The 12594-nt window shown below is 49.6% G+C and overlaps 2 protein-coding genes across 4 annotated transcripts in view; both read right to left on the reverse strand.

Annotated features, from left to right (window-relative positions):
- PTAFR (platelet activating factor receptor) overlaps positions 1-12594 on the reverse strand; it is a 64397-nt gene that overhangs the window by 51297 nt on the left and 506 nt on the right. The window contains exons 2-5 of one of the 3 annotated variants that reach the window (XM_025377974.1): positions 10851-10926; positions 8329-8443; positions 7220-7299; positions 6522-6638 (exon numbers count right to left, since the gene is read on the reverse strand). The gene's annotated coding sequence lies outside the window, so the exon portion shown is untranslated. Of the gene's footprint in view, positions 1-644; positions 860-6521; positions 6639-7219; positions 7300-8328; positions 8444-10850; positions 10927-12594 lie in introns of those variants that run through there. The other 2 variants (XM_025377975.1, XM_025377977.1) reach the window with 2 other exon arrangements.
- Positions 7624-12594, reverse strand: part of DNAJC8 (DnaJ heat shock protein family (Hsp40) member C8) — a 36156-nt gene continuing 31185 nt past the window's right edge. The window contains exons 10-11 of the mRNA XM_025377980.1: positions 10851-10926; positions 7624-8443 (exon numbers count right to left, since the gene is read on the reverse strand). Of these exons, the coding sequence (XP_025233765.1) occupies positions 8321-8443; positions 10851-10926 (199 nt within the window). The 3' untranslated portion in view covers positions 7624-8320. The remainder of the gene's footprint in view (positions 8444-10850; positions 10927-12594) is intronic.

A 12594-nucleotide genomic window follows, 5' to 3' on the forward strand; every position in this document is an offset into this window, starting at 1 on the left:
TTACTGACCTACTGACTGAACAGTAGGGCGGGCGCATCTGGGGGAAGGGGAGTTCTGATATGTACAGGTGGTTGCATTGCTCTGTGTGTGTGTATGTGTGTGTGTGTGTGTGTGTGTAGGAAGATATTTGTGAGACCTTGCGGAGTGAGTTTGTTTGCAGTGAGTGGGTGGAGGGTCTTCCGGGTTGGGGTGTGCGTCTGTCCGTGCGGTTGTGCATGTTGTGTGTCTGTAAGGATGTTTTCTCCTGGGTTAGGATCTGCATCACGTGAGGCAATATTGTCCATTGGTGCCGTTCGTGTATGTGTATAGGGAGGGTCATGGGTTGTATCTGTGGATGATGAGGGTCTGTTGTGTGTGGTGAAGGGGTTCTGCGGGTGACGCAGATGTGTTTTGTGTGGTGAGTGAGGGGTGCCGCGTCTGTTGGTGAGTGTGTGTGAATGACCCTGAGGGGTGGGAGGCTTGTGCTGTGTCTGTGGGCAACAAAGACGGGCCATGTGTCCTTGAGGGGGTGCCAACAGGAGGGAAACCAGACATTACCTAGCTCTGCGGACCCTTCCGGAATCTGAGCAGCCTTGAGGATTCTGCAGGGCAGCTAGACAAAGCAGCCGCAACTGAGCCCTTCCCTTAGATCACCAGCCTCTTACCTGAGAGACAGCAGGGATGGTGGTCCAGGCGGTGACAAAGAGGCTGAAGCAGATGGGGGGGCCCTGAGAGCATGTTTCCTGGACGGCTTCTCGGGGAGCTCCTGGATGACTTCTCAGGGAGCTCAGGAAGCAGGTAATGAGAGGAGAGGAGGCAGAGGACGGGCCCAGACGCAGGTGTGTGACTCACTCTGCTCTACCCTCCAATGAGCAGCAGCAGGACGAAGGATTAGGAAAGGCCTGCCCCCGGACTCTGCTGGGTGGGCAGGGCAGCTGAGACCAGGAAGCCAGCTCCTGGGGTGCGGCCCCAACACCAAAGTTATCGGGAATACCCACATCCAGCCAGGCACACCGGCTCATCCCACAGTACTGGGCTTGACCCCTCTGATGCTGCGCCCCTCTGGGAGGAAGGGCTGGGCTTGGGCTGGTAGAGGAGAGAGGAACTGGGTTCTTTGACTGAGGGGGAGATGAGCCCTGACCTAGAGAAAGTCCCTGCCCTGCCCTCAGGAGCCGCCAGCCTGGGGGAGATGGGGACACAGCTCTGTCCTCAGGAGCCGCCAGCCTGGGGGAGATGGGGACACAGCCCTGTCCTCAGGAGTCCCCAGCCTGAAGGAGATGGGGACACAGCCCTGGGGAGATGGGGCACAGCCCTGTCTTCAGGAGCCCCCAGCCTGGGGAGATGGGGCACAGCCCTGTCTTCAGGAGCCCGGGCTTCAGTGGGTACAGCCCCGAATCCAGTGAGCCCCAAGTTGATGAAAAAGACCCAAAGCTGCTTTCAGAAGGCACCCTTGTCTAGGGGACACACAGCCAGTTTGCCCACAGGAGGCCAGTACAATGGGTGTGACAAAGCCCTGCCTACAGGTGCCCTCAACAGGAGAGGAGACAGACCTGCCTTTGGAAATGCCCAACCTCTAGGAAAGAGAAGATTCAGACTTCTGAAGCCATATCCGGCTGAGAGGGAGACAAAGCCATCCCTGTCTCCATAGCCACCAGGCTGAGGGAGAAGACAAACCCTTGCACTGAGGAGTCCCTTGTCTGACCAAGGCAAAGGACCAGGGTTCTGGCAAAAACCTCTAGGACTGCACCCGGGGCTCCAGCTTTGCACGTTCTGCACTGAAAGTTACTCTATTTCTATTAATACCTCTCCCCACCACCCCCCACCACAACCAAAATATTGGGCTTAGCAGGGAGCAGAGGTGTCAGGGAACAGAGGAAAGCAAACTGGGCCAAGGCATAGGTGGACATTCTCAAATGCCAACTCTAAGAATCTGCCAGATCAGGACCGCTGGTCCTCAGCTTGAGCCCTGCAGTAAATGTTCTCTGAGCCTGTTTCCTGAGTCTGTAACAGCGACACATACTCCCTACCTCACACTTAGCATGATGAGTGGTACATACCAGGAGTTCAGTAAATGAAAACCACTTTATTTACCCAAGCTCCTGTCGAGTGTCGCAGGGTTAGAGGTCAATTCCTTTCCTCACATCAGACTCAGTTGGAGAACTTGTTAAAAATAAAGTTTTAGCTGGGCACAGCTCACGCCTGTAATCCCAGCACTTTGGGAGGCTGAGGTGGGTGGATCACCCGAGGTCAGGAGTTCAAGACCAGCCTGATCAACATGGTGAAACCCCATCTCTACTAAAAATTACAAAAATTAGCCAAGCATGGTGGCGAGTGCCTGTAATCCCAGCTACTTGGGAGGCTGAGGCAGGAGAATTGCTTGAACCCAGGAGGCTGAGGTTGCAGTGAGCTGAGATTGCACCATTGCACTCCAGCCTGGGTGACAAGAGTGAGACTCCATCTCAAAAAAATAAAATAAAATTAATTAATTAAATAAAGGTAGGCCAGGCGTGGTGGTGTATGTCTGTAATCTCATCATTGTGGGAGGCTGTGGCAGAGGATCACTTGAGACCAGGAGTTTGAGACCAGCCTGGGCAACAAATCCAGACCCCATCTCTACCAAGAAAAAAAATTAGCCAGGTGTGGTAGTTCGCACCTGCAGTCCCAGCTGTTTGGGAGATTGAGGTAGGAGGATCGCTCCGGCCCAGGAGATTGAGGCTGCAGTGGGCCATGATTTCACAACTGCACTCCAGCCTCGGTGACAGAGCAAGAACCCGTCTCAAAAAAAAAAAAAAAAAAAAAAAAAAAGATTCTGATACAGCAGTGCTGGTGATGGGGCCAGGAAGTGAAATTTTAACAAGCACCAAGGCGACTGCAAGGCAGCAGCCCATAGAGCAATACAGGCTTGGAGGGACTCCGGAGGAAGCCAAGGAGAGGAGAGTCCAATCCTTCAGAGGCTGTTTCTAGCTACGCTTGCCTATCTCCCACCAGGGGACTGGCAGCCCCGCTAAGCCACAGGTGTGTGGTTAGAATAATGGCATCACTGACAGAACCCTAAGCTCCACCCACCCCCCACCTCTTGGAGGACTGGCTGTCCCTGCCTGATGGCTCCAGCCCTGGCTAGGTGAAGTTGGGAGCTTGTTAAAGATCCAGCTGTCTGTCTCCCTACCACACACACACATACCCTACCCTGAATCAGAACCTTCAGGGAGATCAGAAAATGTTCTTGTAGGCCAGGTGCAGTGGCTTATGCCTATAATCCTAGCACTGTAGGAGGCTGAGGTGGGAGGATTGCTTGAACTCAGGAGTTCGAGACCAGCCTGAGCAACACAGACCTCATCTCTACAAAAAATAAATTAAAACATTAGTGAGGCATGGTGGTGCACACCTGTGGTCACAGCTACTCAGGAGGCTGAGGCAGGATAGTTTGAGCCCGGGAGGTTGAGGCAGCAGTGAGCCATGATTATCGTGCCACTGCACTGCCACCTGGGCAACAAAGAAAGAACCTGTCTCAAAAAAAAAAAAAAAAGGAAATGTTTTTTTAACAAGCTTCCCAGGTGTGTCCTCAATCTTCAGCTCTTTCATCCCTTTATTAAAGCAGGGAACAACCAGCAGGAGTAGGGCAGGGAGGAATAGCCACTGTGCACCCTGCCGTGCTGGGCACCTGGCTTCCCTGACCTCAACCCTCAGGATATAACACACACAGTAGAGTCAGGATTCAAACTCCAGTCTGTCTGATGCCACATGCAGGCATATTGTCTCCATTGGGAAGGTTTGCCTCCTTTTGCTTTTTATCATGAACAGAATCTCACTGGTTTGCAGAACAGGAATGCAGAAGGTGTTTTTACCCTCATTTTACCAGACGAGGCAGTTAAAGTCCAGAGAGGGGAAATGACTTGCCAGAGACACAATGCTAATGAGTGGCAGAGCAGAAAACTCAAGGAGGTGGGTGACTTCACGTCCCTTTTACACTCATTTCACAGTGCCCTTGTCGAGCTCTAAGCCCCCAATTCTAATGTGAGAAGCACTGATAACCTCCAGCAAGGGGCAGATGATCCAGATGTGCTAGGTTGAGGTTGGGGAGAGGGGGAAGGAAATGGAGAGGGGCAAATCCTGTTTCCTTGAGGTTCCACCCTCAGAGCAGGCCCAGACCCATCCACAACGTCCCACACACTTCCTCCTACTGCCACTGGGGCCCCAGGGAAGCGGGAGGGGCCAGAAAGTGAAGCTGGCTGTGGCTGCTCCAGGAAGCAGCTGAGAAGCCACAGCCATAGGGTGTGGGGGTTCAGGTGACTGGAATGCCAAAGGCAACAGCTGATGCTATCTTTCAGTGGTTACAATTCTTTTTTTTTTTTTTTTTTGAGATGGAGTCTCTCTCTGTCGCCCAGGCTGGAGTGCAGTGGCACAAGATCTTGGCTCACTGCAACCTCCACCTCCCGGGTTAAAGTGATTCTCCTGCCTCAGTTTTCCAAGTAGCTGGGACACAGGCACGTGCCACCACACCTGTGCCACCATGCCCAGCTAATTTTTATATTTTTAGTAGAGACGAGGTTTCACTATGTTGGCCAGGGTGGTCTCAAAATCCTGACCTCTAGTGATCCGCCTGCCTCAGCCTCTCAAAGTGCCTGGGTTACAGGCGTGAACTACCGTGCCCGGCCTACACTTCATTTTAAAGGTGCAATTCCCACTTTACATACTAGGATGCTGAGGCTCAGAGTTGATGTTATCGGCCCACATGCTGGGTTTCTAACCATACCTGGCTGGCTCCTTCCACCTCACCTCTGTCCACAAAGGTCCTCTTGCCAGCCAACTCCACAGCTGGGGAGCCTATCTGCTCCATTATTTACAGAAAACAAGAAAAGTGGCTCATCCAGCTTTTCATTTTTCTCTGGGCCCTGGCACTCCTCCAGCAAGCCTTCCCTACCTAGAGAGTGCCCCTTAACCTATTTGTGGATGAAGGGGTGGGAGAGGATGGCACTGCCATAGCCACAGCCCTGCCTTGGAGGCCAGTCTTGACTGTACTGCCTCAAGTCAATGCCCAGCACACACCCCTCTCCCCAGCCAGGTCATCAGAGAGATTGCTCCAAGCAGGGTTATGAGAATGGGCTGGGACCATTGCTGATCTGTCCAGTGGGTCTGTCACTAAAATGCACCAGAAAGGAAGTAGGAAAACTTTGGTCCATCTAGGAAAATAGGATGTACTGACCGAAACCCAAATTCCTCAATATGCCATTATGATCTCCCTGGTCTCATCTCACCTCATGTCTGTGCTCCAGGCATAACAAATGTTGTTCAGTCCCATGAATGGGCTATTCTCTTACCCTCTGGGCCTTTGCACACACCATTCCCTCTGACTGAAACACCTTTCCCTCAAGTCCCACCCCTTCTGTGCCAGACACTGTTCATTGTTTCCAGCAGGCATTCTTTTTTTTTTTTTCGAGGTGGAATTTCACTCTGTCGCCCAGGATGGAGTGCAGTGGTGCGATCTTGGCTCACTGCAAGCTCCGCCTCCCGGGTTCACGCCATTCTCCTGCCTCAGCCTCCCGAGTAGCTGGGACTACAGGCGCCTGCTACCACATCTGGCTAATTTTTTGTATTTTTAGTAGATACAGGGTTTCACCGTGTTAGCCAGGATGTCTTATCTCCTAACCTCGTGATCTACCCGCCTTGGCCTCCCAAAGTGCTGGGATTACAGGCATGAACCACTGCGCCCGGCCTTTCCAGCAGGAATTCTTTCATCTTTACCAACTTTTATTGGAAACACGTGTCCAGTCCCAAGGAGGAAGGCTTGGTGTATTGCCCGTCTGTTCTTCACAGCTCTCCCAGCCAAACTTACCAAGGGGTGTCCATGTGACCCATTTTCTAACCAGTGACATCTTCTGGGAAAAATTTTGCTTCCTGGATGATTTGTTTCTGTTTGGTAGTTGTTATAAGATGTGGTGCTAGAACCTTCTTGCAACTGTGAGATGCCAAACCCTCCAGAGAGGACAGAGAAGCATAGCAAGAGCCTGTTTCCTTGGAGCTATTACTGAATGAATGATTCCACCATGAACAATCCCTGAAACCCCGTCTCCACTTATGGAAGTAAAATATTCCTCTTTTTGCCAGTTGTTCCTTACAGCCAAAACATTCCTAACTGATGCATCAGCCCCTGGGTTCCAGCTTTGAAAAGGGCCACTTTCTCCAGGAAACATTCCCTGGCTGCTAAAAATGAGATCAAGGGCCCCCTTCTCAGAGCAGTGGACACAGTCTCCTTGCCCGTGTGCCCCAGCTGTGAGGCAGGCAACAGGGGTCCTGCGGTGTTCACCATTTTATTTCTAAACCAGCACATTTGTTCAGTGAATAAACACAGCTGACATGATTTGGATGTGTGTCCCCGCCCCAATCTCATGCCCAGTTGTAATCCCCCATGTTGGAGGAGGGGCCTGATAAGAGGTGATTGGATCATAAGGGCCGCCCCCTTTGCTGTTCTTGGGATAGTGAGTCCTCCTTGTCTATCAGTATCTCGTGATAGTGAGATCTGGTTGTTTACAAGTGTATAGCACCTCTCCCTGTGCTCTCTTCCTCCTGCTCTGGCCAGGTAAGATGTGCCTCCTTCCTCTTCACCTTCTGCCACAACTCTAAGTTTCCTGAGGCCTCCCCAGCCATGCTTCCTGTACAGCCTGCAAAACCATGAGTCAATTAAACCTCTTTTCTTTATAAACTACCCAGTCTCAGGTAGTTCTTCATAGCAGTGTGAGAACTAATACCCATAGCTAATTGCTGGCACAGCCTCCTTGAGGGTAAAGGTAAGTTTGTAGATGGCTGAACTGAACAACCACCACTTAATCTCTAAGGAAGGGGTGTGTGCACCCACATCCTGGACTGAAACGGGGGTCGCTTTGCTTTGCCTGGCTAGAAAAGATAATCACTGCCCCCCTTGGCAGGACAGCCTGCATTACCTCACGGCATGTATCACTTTTGCAGGGCAACTAAACATTTCCTTCCTCTGCTTTGGTCCAGTTTAGCCAGAGGCACACCTACCCACCCACCCACCCACCTCTGTGCTCTACTTCATGTGTGGTTTGGACGTGCTCAGCTGTACTTGGAAGGACAGTAAGACACCCAAGCCTCTGTCCTCTCCCACAGAGAAAGGAAAGTTGCACTTCTCATGATACTAAAAGACACGGTGCCTTTCGTAGTCATGGTGCCTGTTTACTCATCTACAAGACATTGCAAAAAGCAAAGTCTAGTTTTGAGTCACCTAGTTTCCTTTATCTTCACATTTCAAGTGTCACCTTTCCACTTCTCACTTTAGGCCCCTCCCAAGGGCTGATTCCGTCCCTGAAAGCAAGCAGGACGTCTAGGCATAGACTATGAGCTGGACGCTTTCATATATTACTTCATTTAATCCTCAAAACAATCAGTATCTTCATTTTACACAGAAATAATAGTATATGGGCAATACCCAAGGAGCACTGTGGTAGCTATCTCGTATATGCCATGGCAAATCCTCCCTAAAAGCTGCCACAGTAATTTATATTCCCATTTTGTAGATGAAGAAACTAAGGTTCAGCCAGGTCTGTCCAACCCCAAAGCATTTTGGGGTTGGGCCAAGCCAGATAAGGGACCCACAAGGGAGAGTACAAGGAAGAGTACATCAATGGCTTGGGTATAAAAATTTATTATACATAAAGAATATTACCACTAACAAATGCAGACAGGCTAGGACATGGTACTGGGTGGAGGACGGCTAGCTCTTTGGAAAGTGAAAGGTTTGGGTGGCGTGGACCTCATGCCACGCTGATTGGTCAGTAGACGGGGGCACATGCCAAACACCACAGGGCATCAGGGCATCAGATGCCGCTCTGTGTGCCCACAAGTGTTCCCTGTCTCATCTGGGCCTTCGAAGGGAGCACACCCAGAAGCCAGCAACTGAAGCGAAGGGGCTTCCTAAGGTGCCCCTTCCAGGCTTGTCTCTGAAGTCACAGCAACACCATTTTAAGCAATATGTTTAATCGGATGATTTCCACAAACTATCCACGAAGTTTCTAACCATCACAATTCAGTGAAGTACAAAACACTGAGTGACAGGCTGTGGGGAGAGAAGGCAGCACCAGTGGTGGCACCTTCCAATCCTGGTTGTTCTAGGGGCAGGGAGAGGGGAAGGTCTTTTTTTAAACCAAGCCCCTCATTTCAATGTACAAAAGAATTACTCTGATCAATATTAAATTGTATTGAAAACAAAATGGACTAAAAAGCAAATTCTACTCTATGTTGGGGTGGAAGTGGGAGGAAAGAATGAGTCCTTCGAAGCAGGAAGGGAGATAGCAGGAGGAAGGTTCTGTGCCTGTGACCTGGGTGGTCACTCACGCTGCTCCATTTTTACTTTCGGTGGTCTCAGGAAGGTCCGATTTTTCTTCTCTTTCTTCCCCTTTGTATTGGCTTGGAAGTTTCGCCAGCTGTCCACACGACCATCTCGACTTTCCTAAGTACAAAAGAAGTTTGAGGTGAGGAGACCACTTAACGAGTGGAAAGGCCTAAACCTGCTCTGCCATCCATCCACCCTCCTGTAGCCCAGCTCAGTTCAGTCCCCTGGAATAATCCAAGAGTAGAATAGAGCTGGCCAGGCGCAGTGGCTCATACCTATAATCCCAGCACTTTGGGAGGCCGAGGCGGGCAGATCACCTGAGGTCAGGAGTTCAAGACCAGCCTGGCCAACATGGTGAAACCCTGTCTCTAATAAAAATACAAAAATTAGCCAGGCATGGTGGCAGGTGCCTGTAATCCCAGCTACTCAGGAGGCTGAGGCAGGAGAATCACTTGAACCTGGGAGGCAGAGGTTGCAGTGGGCCAAGACCAGGCCACTGCACTCCAGCCTGGACAACAAGAGCGAGACTTCATATCAAAAAAAAAAGAAAGAAAAAAAGAAAAAAGAGTAGCATAGGCTGGGCATGGTGGCTCACACGGCAGGTGGATCACCTGAGGTTGGGAGTTCGAGACCAGCCTGACCAACATGGAGAAACCCCATCTCTACTAAAAATATAAAAACTTAGCCAGGCACAGTGGCGCATGCCTGTAATCCCAGTTACTTGGGAGGCTGAGGCAGGAGAATCACTTGAATCCAGGAGGCGGAGGTTGCAGTGAGCCGAGATCACACCATTGTACTTCAGCCTGAGCAACAAGAACGAAACTCCGTCTCAAAAAAAAAAAAAAAAAAGAGTAGAATAGAGCTTTCTTCCTACTCCCATGGGCCTGAGAAAGTGTCACAGCACCCCTAGAAAGCAGGATGAGCTGCAGGTTGGAAGAGGAGGACAAAATGAGTAATCATCATCACAACACCGAGGCCCTATTTCTTGGGACCTCAAGGATAGACGTGTAGCATATGGTATTTCTTTTTTTGGTTTTTTTTTTGGGTTTTTTTTTGTGAGATGGTGAGACGGAGTCTTGCTCTGTCGCCCAGGCTGGAGTACAGTGGCGTGATCTCAGCTCACTGCAACCTCCACCTCCCGGCTTCATCCCATTCTCCTGCCTCAGCCTCCCAAGTAGCTGGGACTACAGGCGCCCGCCACAAGGCCTGGCTAATTTTTTGTATTTTTAGTAGAGACAGGGTTTCACCACGTTAGCCAGGATGGTTTCGATCTCCTGACCTCGTGATCCACCCTCCTCGGCCTACCAAAGTGCTGGGATTTCAGGCGTAAGCCACGGTGCCTGGACAGCATATGGTATTTCTAATCTTCCCCAAACCCGACTATGGTGTGTACTGCTACCAGTGCTTCACAAATAACACTGAGGCTCAAAAAGGTTAAATGATTTTCTCAAAGCCATAGAGCTAGCTAGCAGTACAGCTACTCTTTCCACTACATCTTTCTGCTGCCCCCCAAAACTTGGATGGCTGCTCCAAAGCCAGTACAATGCCTAGCCAGTTGTGTAGGGATGGCCACTAGGACCTCTACCTCATTACCATTTTTTCTCTTTCCATACATAAAGTGGAACAGAAACAAAGTCATCAACTCTGATTAGCCAGCCCCTAACCATGAGTCCTAAATCCTATAGAAGAAAAGACCAAATGTTGCCACAATCCTTCTGGCCAGCCACCTGAAGGATATAACCAGGGTGTCAAAGAAGAGTCAAGTTCAAAAGTTCTAACTCTCTCTGTAGGCAGGACACTGGGGCCACAAGAACTTCAGCGTCTACTAACAGATCTCCAAGCAGGGCAATACTCTATGTTTATCCCCTAAATTAAAAGTGCAATCCATTTTTCTTGAGCCCACTGGGCAGCTGTGCCTACTACAATCTAAAAAACCATTCAGGGTCAAACTGTTAGTGTGCTGTAAAAATAAATTAAACAATAATTTTAAAAAATAATTTTTTAGGCTGGGCGCGGTGGCTCACGCCTGTAATCCCAGCACTTTGGGAGGCAGAGGCAGGCGGATCACGAAGTCAGGAGATCGAGACCATCCTGGCTAACGTGGTGAAACCCTGTCTCTACTAAAAAAACAAAAAAATTAGCCGGGCGTGGTGGCAGGCGCCTGTAGTCCCAGCTACTCGGGAGGTTGAGGCAGGAGAATGGCATGAACCCGGGAGGCGGAGATTGCAGTGAGCCGAGATAGCGCCACTGCACTCCAGCCTGGGCAACAGAGCGAGACTCTTGTCTTAAAAAAAAAAAAAAATAGTAATAATTTTTTAAAAAGCCATTCCAGGATCCTCATTGCCCTTGCCAACGCTACAGAGTTTACAGGAGGCTGAGCCAAGACCAATCTCATTCTTCACAGCTCCCACTCTTCCCCACATATCCCACTTCCCTCTGACTACCCAACTCAGTCCTGGGAGTGCCGCAGGAACCAAATTGCCTTATTCTGGAATTAGAATCCCTGGCCACCTTAGAAATTTACCTCAAAGTTTTTCTGCCACTCTCTTTCCCGTTTGGCTTTTTCTTGAGCTTCAATCTCTTCTTCCCTTTGTCGTTTCCTAGGAGGAAAACCAGATCATATTATTTATATGATACTTATAGACTGAATTAACCATACAAGATGGCATCTCCCCACAGAAGCAAGCATATATAGTAAATCAGTTCCCCTAGAAGTCTACAAAGATGGCTGTCTGGAAAGGGCTCAAAGTATTTTCATGAATGTCTCATTCTAAAACACACAGATCAGACTGTGGGCACGGCTGTGGGGAAAGACATAAATATCTCTGTTACACAGCTAAAGTAACCAAAGCCCAGCCAAGAGCAATGTGAGGTTTTGGGCTGTTTCAGTGACAAAGCTATGTCGAGAACACAGGCCACCTTACTTCAGCAGAATGACCATTATAAACCCAAAGTTCTTAAGATCTCTGGACAAAACCCTATCCCAAAACTAAGACATTTCACACAACCTCAACTAGCAAATTTTAGTTACTGGTACATACCAAACAACAATATAAAATACATAGAGAAACAAAACTCGGCCGGACGTAGTGGCTCACACCTGTAAGCCCAGCACTTTGAGAGGCTGGGGTGGGTGGATCACGTGAGGTCAGGAGTTCGAGACCAGCCTGATGAACATGGTGAAACCCTGTCTCTATTAAAAATGTAAAAATTAGCTGGGCAGGAGAATTCAGGCAGGAGAATCACCTGAACCCAGGAGGTGAAGGTTGCAGTGAGCTGAGATTACACCACTGCACTCCAGCTTGGGTAACAAGAGCAAAACTCTAACATTTCTGATGTTCAAGAGAAATCATATTTTAGAACATTAAACATTTTGTTACCGATGACACTGTACAGTACTATACACTCACCAAAGCTGCAGCCACTAGTCCCACAAAAGGTTCTGGCCTCAGTAACAGTGGCCTTAACAGCTGCTTATTTCACTCCAGGACGTCAGGAAGAACACACATAAGGCTCTTGATTATAAATAATCTCCCTGAGAGTGTGCGGTGGCTCACGCCTGTAACCCTAGCACTTTAGGAGGCCAAGGCAGGTGGATCACAAGGTCAGGAGATCGAGACCATCCTGGCCAACATGGTGAAACCCCATCTCTACTAAAATACAAAAAATTAGCCGGGCATGGTGGCATACACCTGTAGTCCCAGCTACTTGGGAGGCTGAGGCAGGGGAACTGCTAGAACCTAGGAGGTGGAGATTGCAGTGAGCCAAGACTGCCCCACTGCATTCCAGCCTGGCGACAGAGCAAGACTGTATCAAAAAAATAAATAAAAAATACACTCCCTAAGGACAGAGCTATTCAGTAATTCCCAAAAGTCAAAGGAAAAAAAACTTATTACCCTGGTGATTCAAAAGCTTGATTGTGGCCAGGCGCGGTGGCTCAAGCCTGTAATCCCAGCACTTTGGGAGGCCGAGACGGGCGGATCACGAGGTCAGGAGATTGAGACCATCCTGGCTAACCCGGTGAAACTCTGTCTCTACTAAAAATACAAAAAACTAGCCGGGCGAGGTGGCGGGCGCCTGTAGTCCCAGCTACTCGGGAGGCTGAGGCAGGAGAATGGCATAAACCCGGGAGGCGGAGCTTGCAGTGAGCTGAGATCTGGCCACTGCACTCTAGCCTGGGTGACAGATCGAGACTCCGTCTCAAAAAAAAAAAAAAAAAAAAAAAAAAAAAAAAAAAAAAAAAAAAAGGAAAAAATCCACCTTTCTGT

This window comes from Theropithecus gelada, chromosome 1 (genome assembly GCF_003255815.1).
Source record: "Theropithecus gelada isolate Dixy chromosome 1, Tgel_1.0, whole genome shotgun sequence".
NCBI lineage: Eukaryota > Metazoa > Chordata > Mammalia > Primates > Cercopithecidae > Theropithecus > Theropithecus gelada.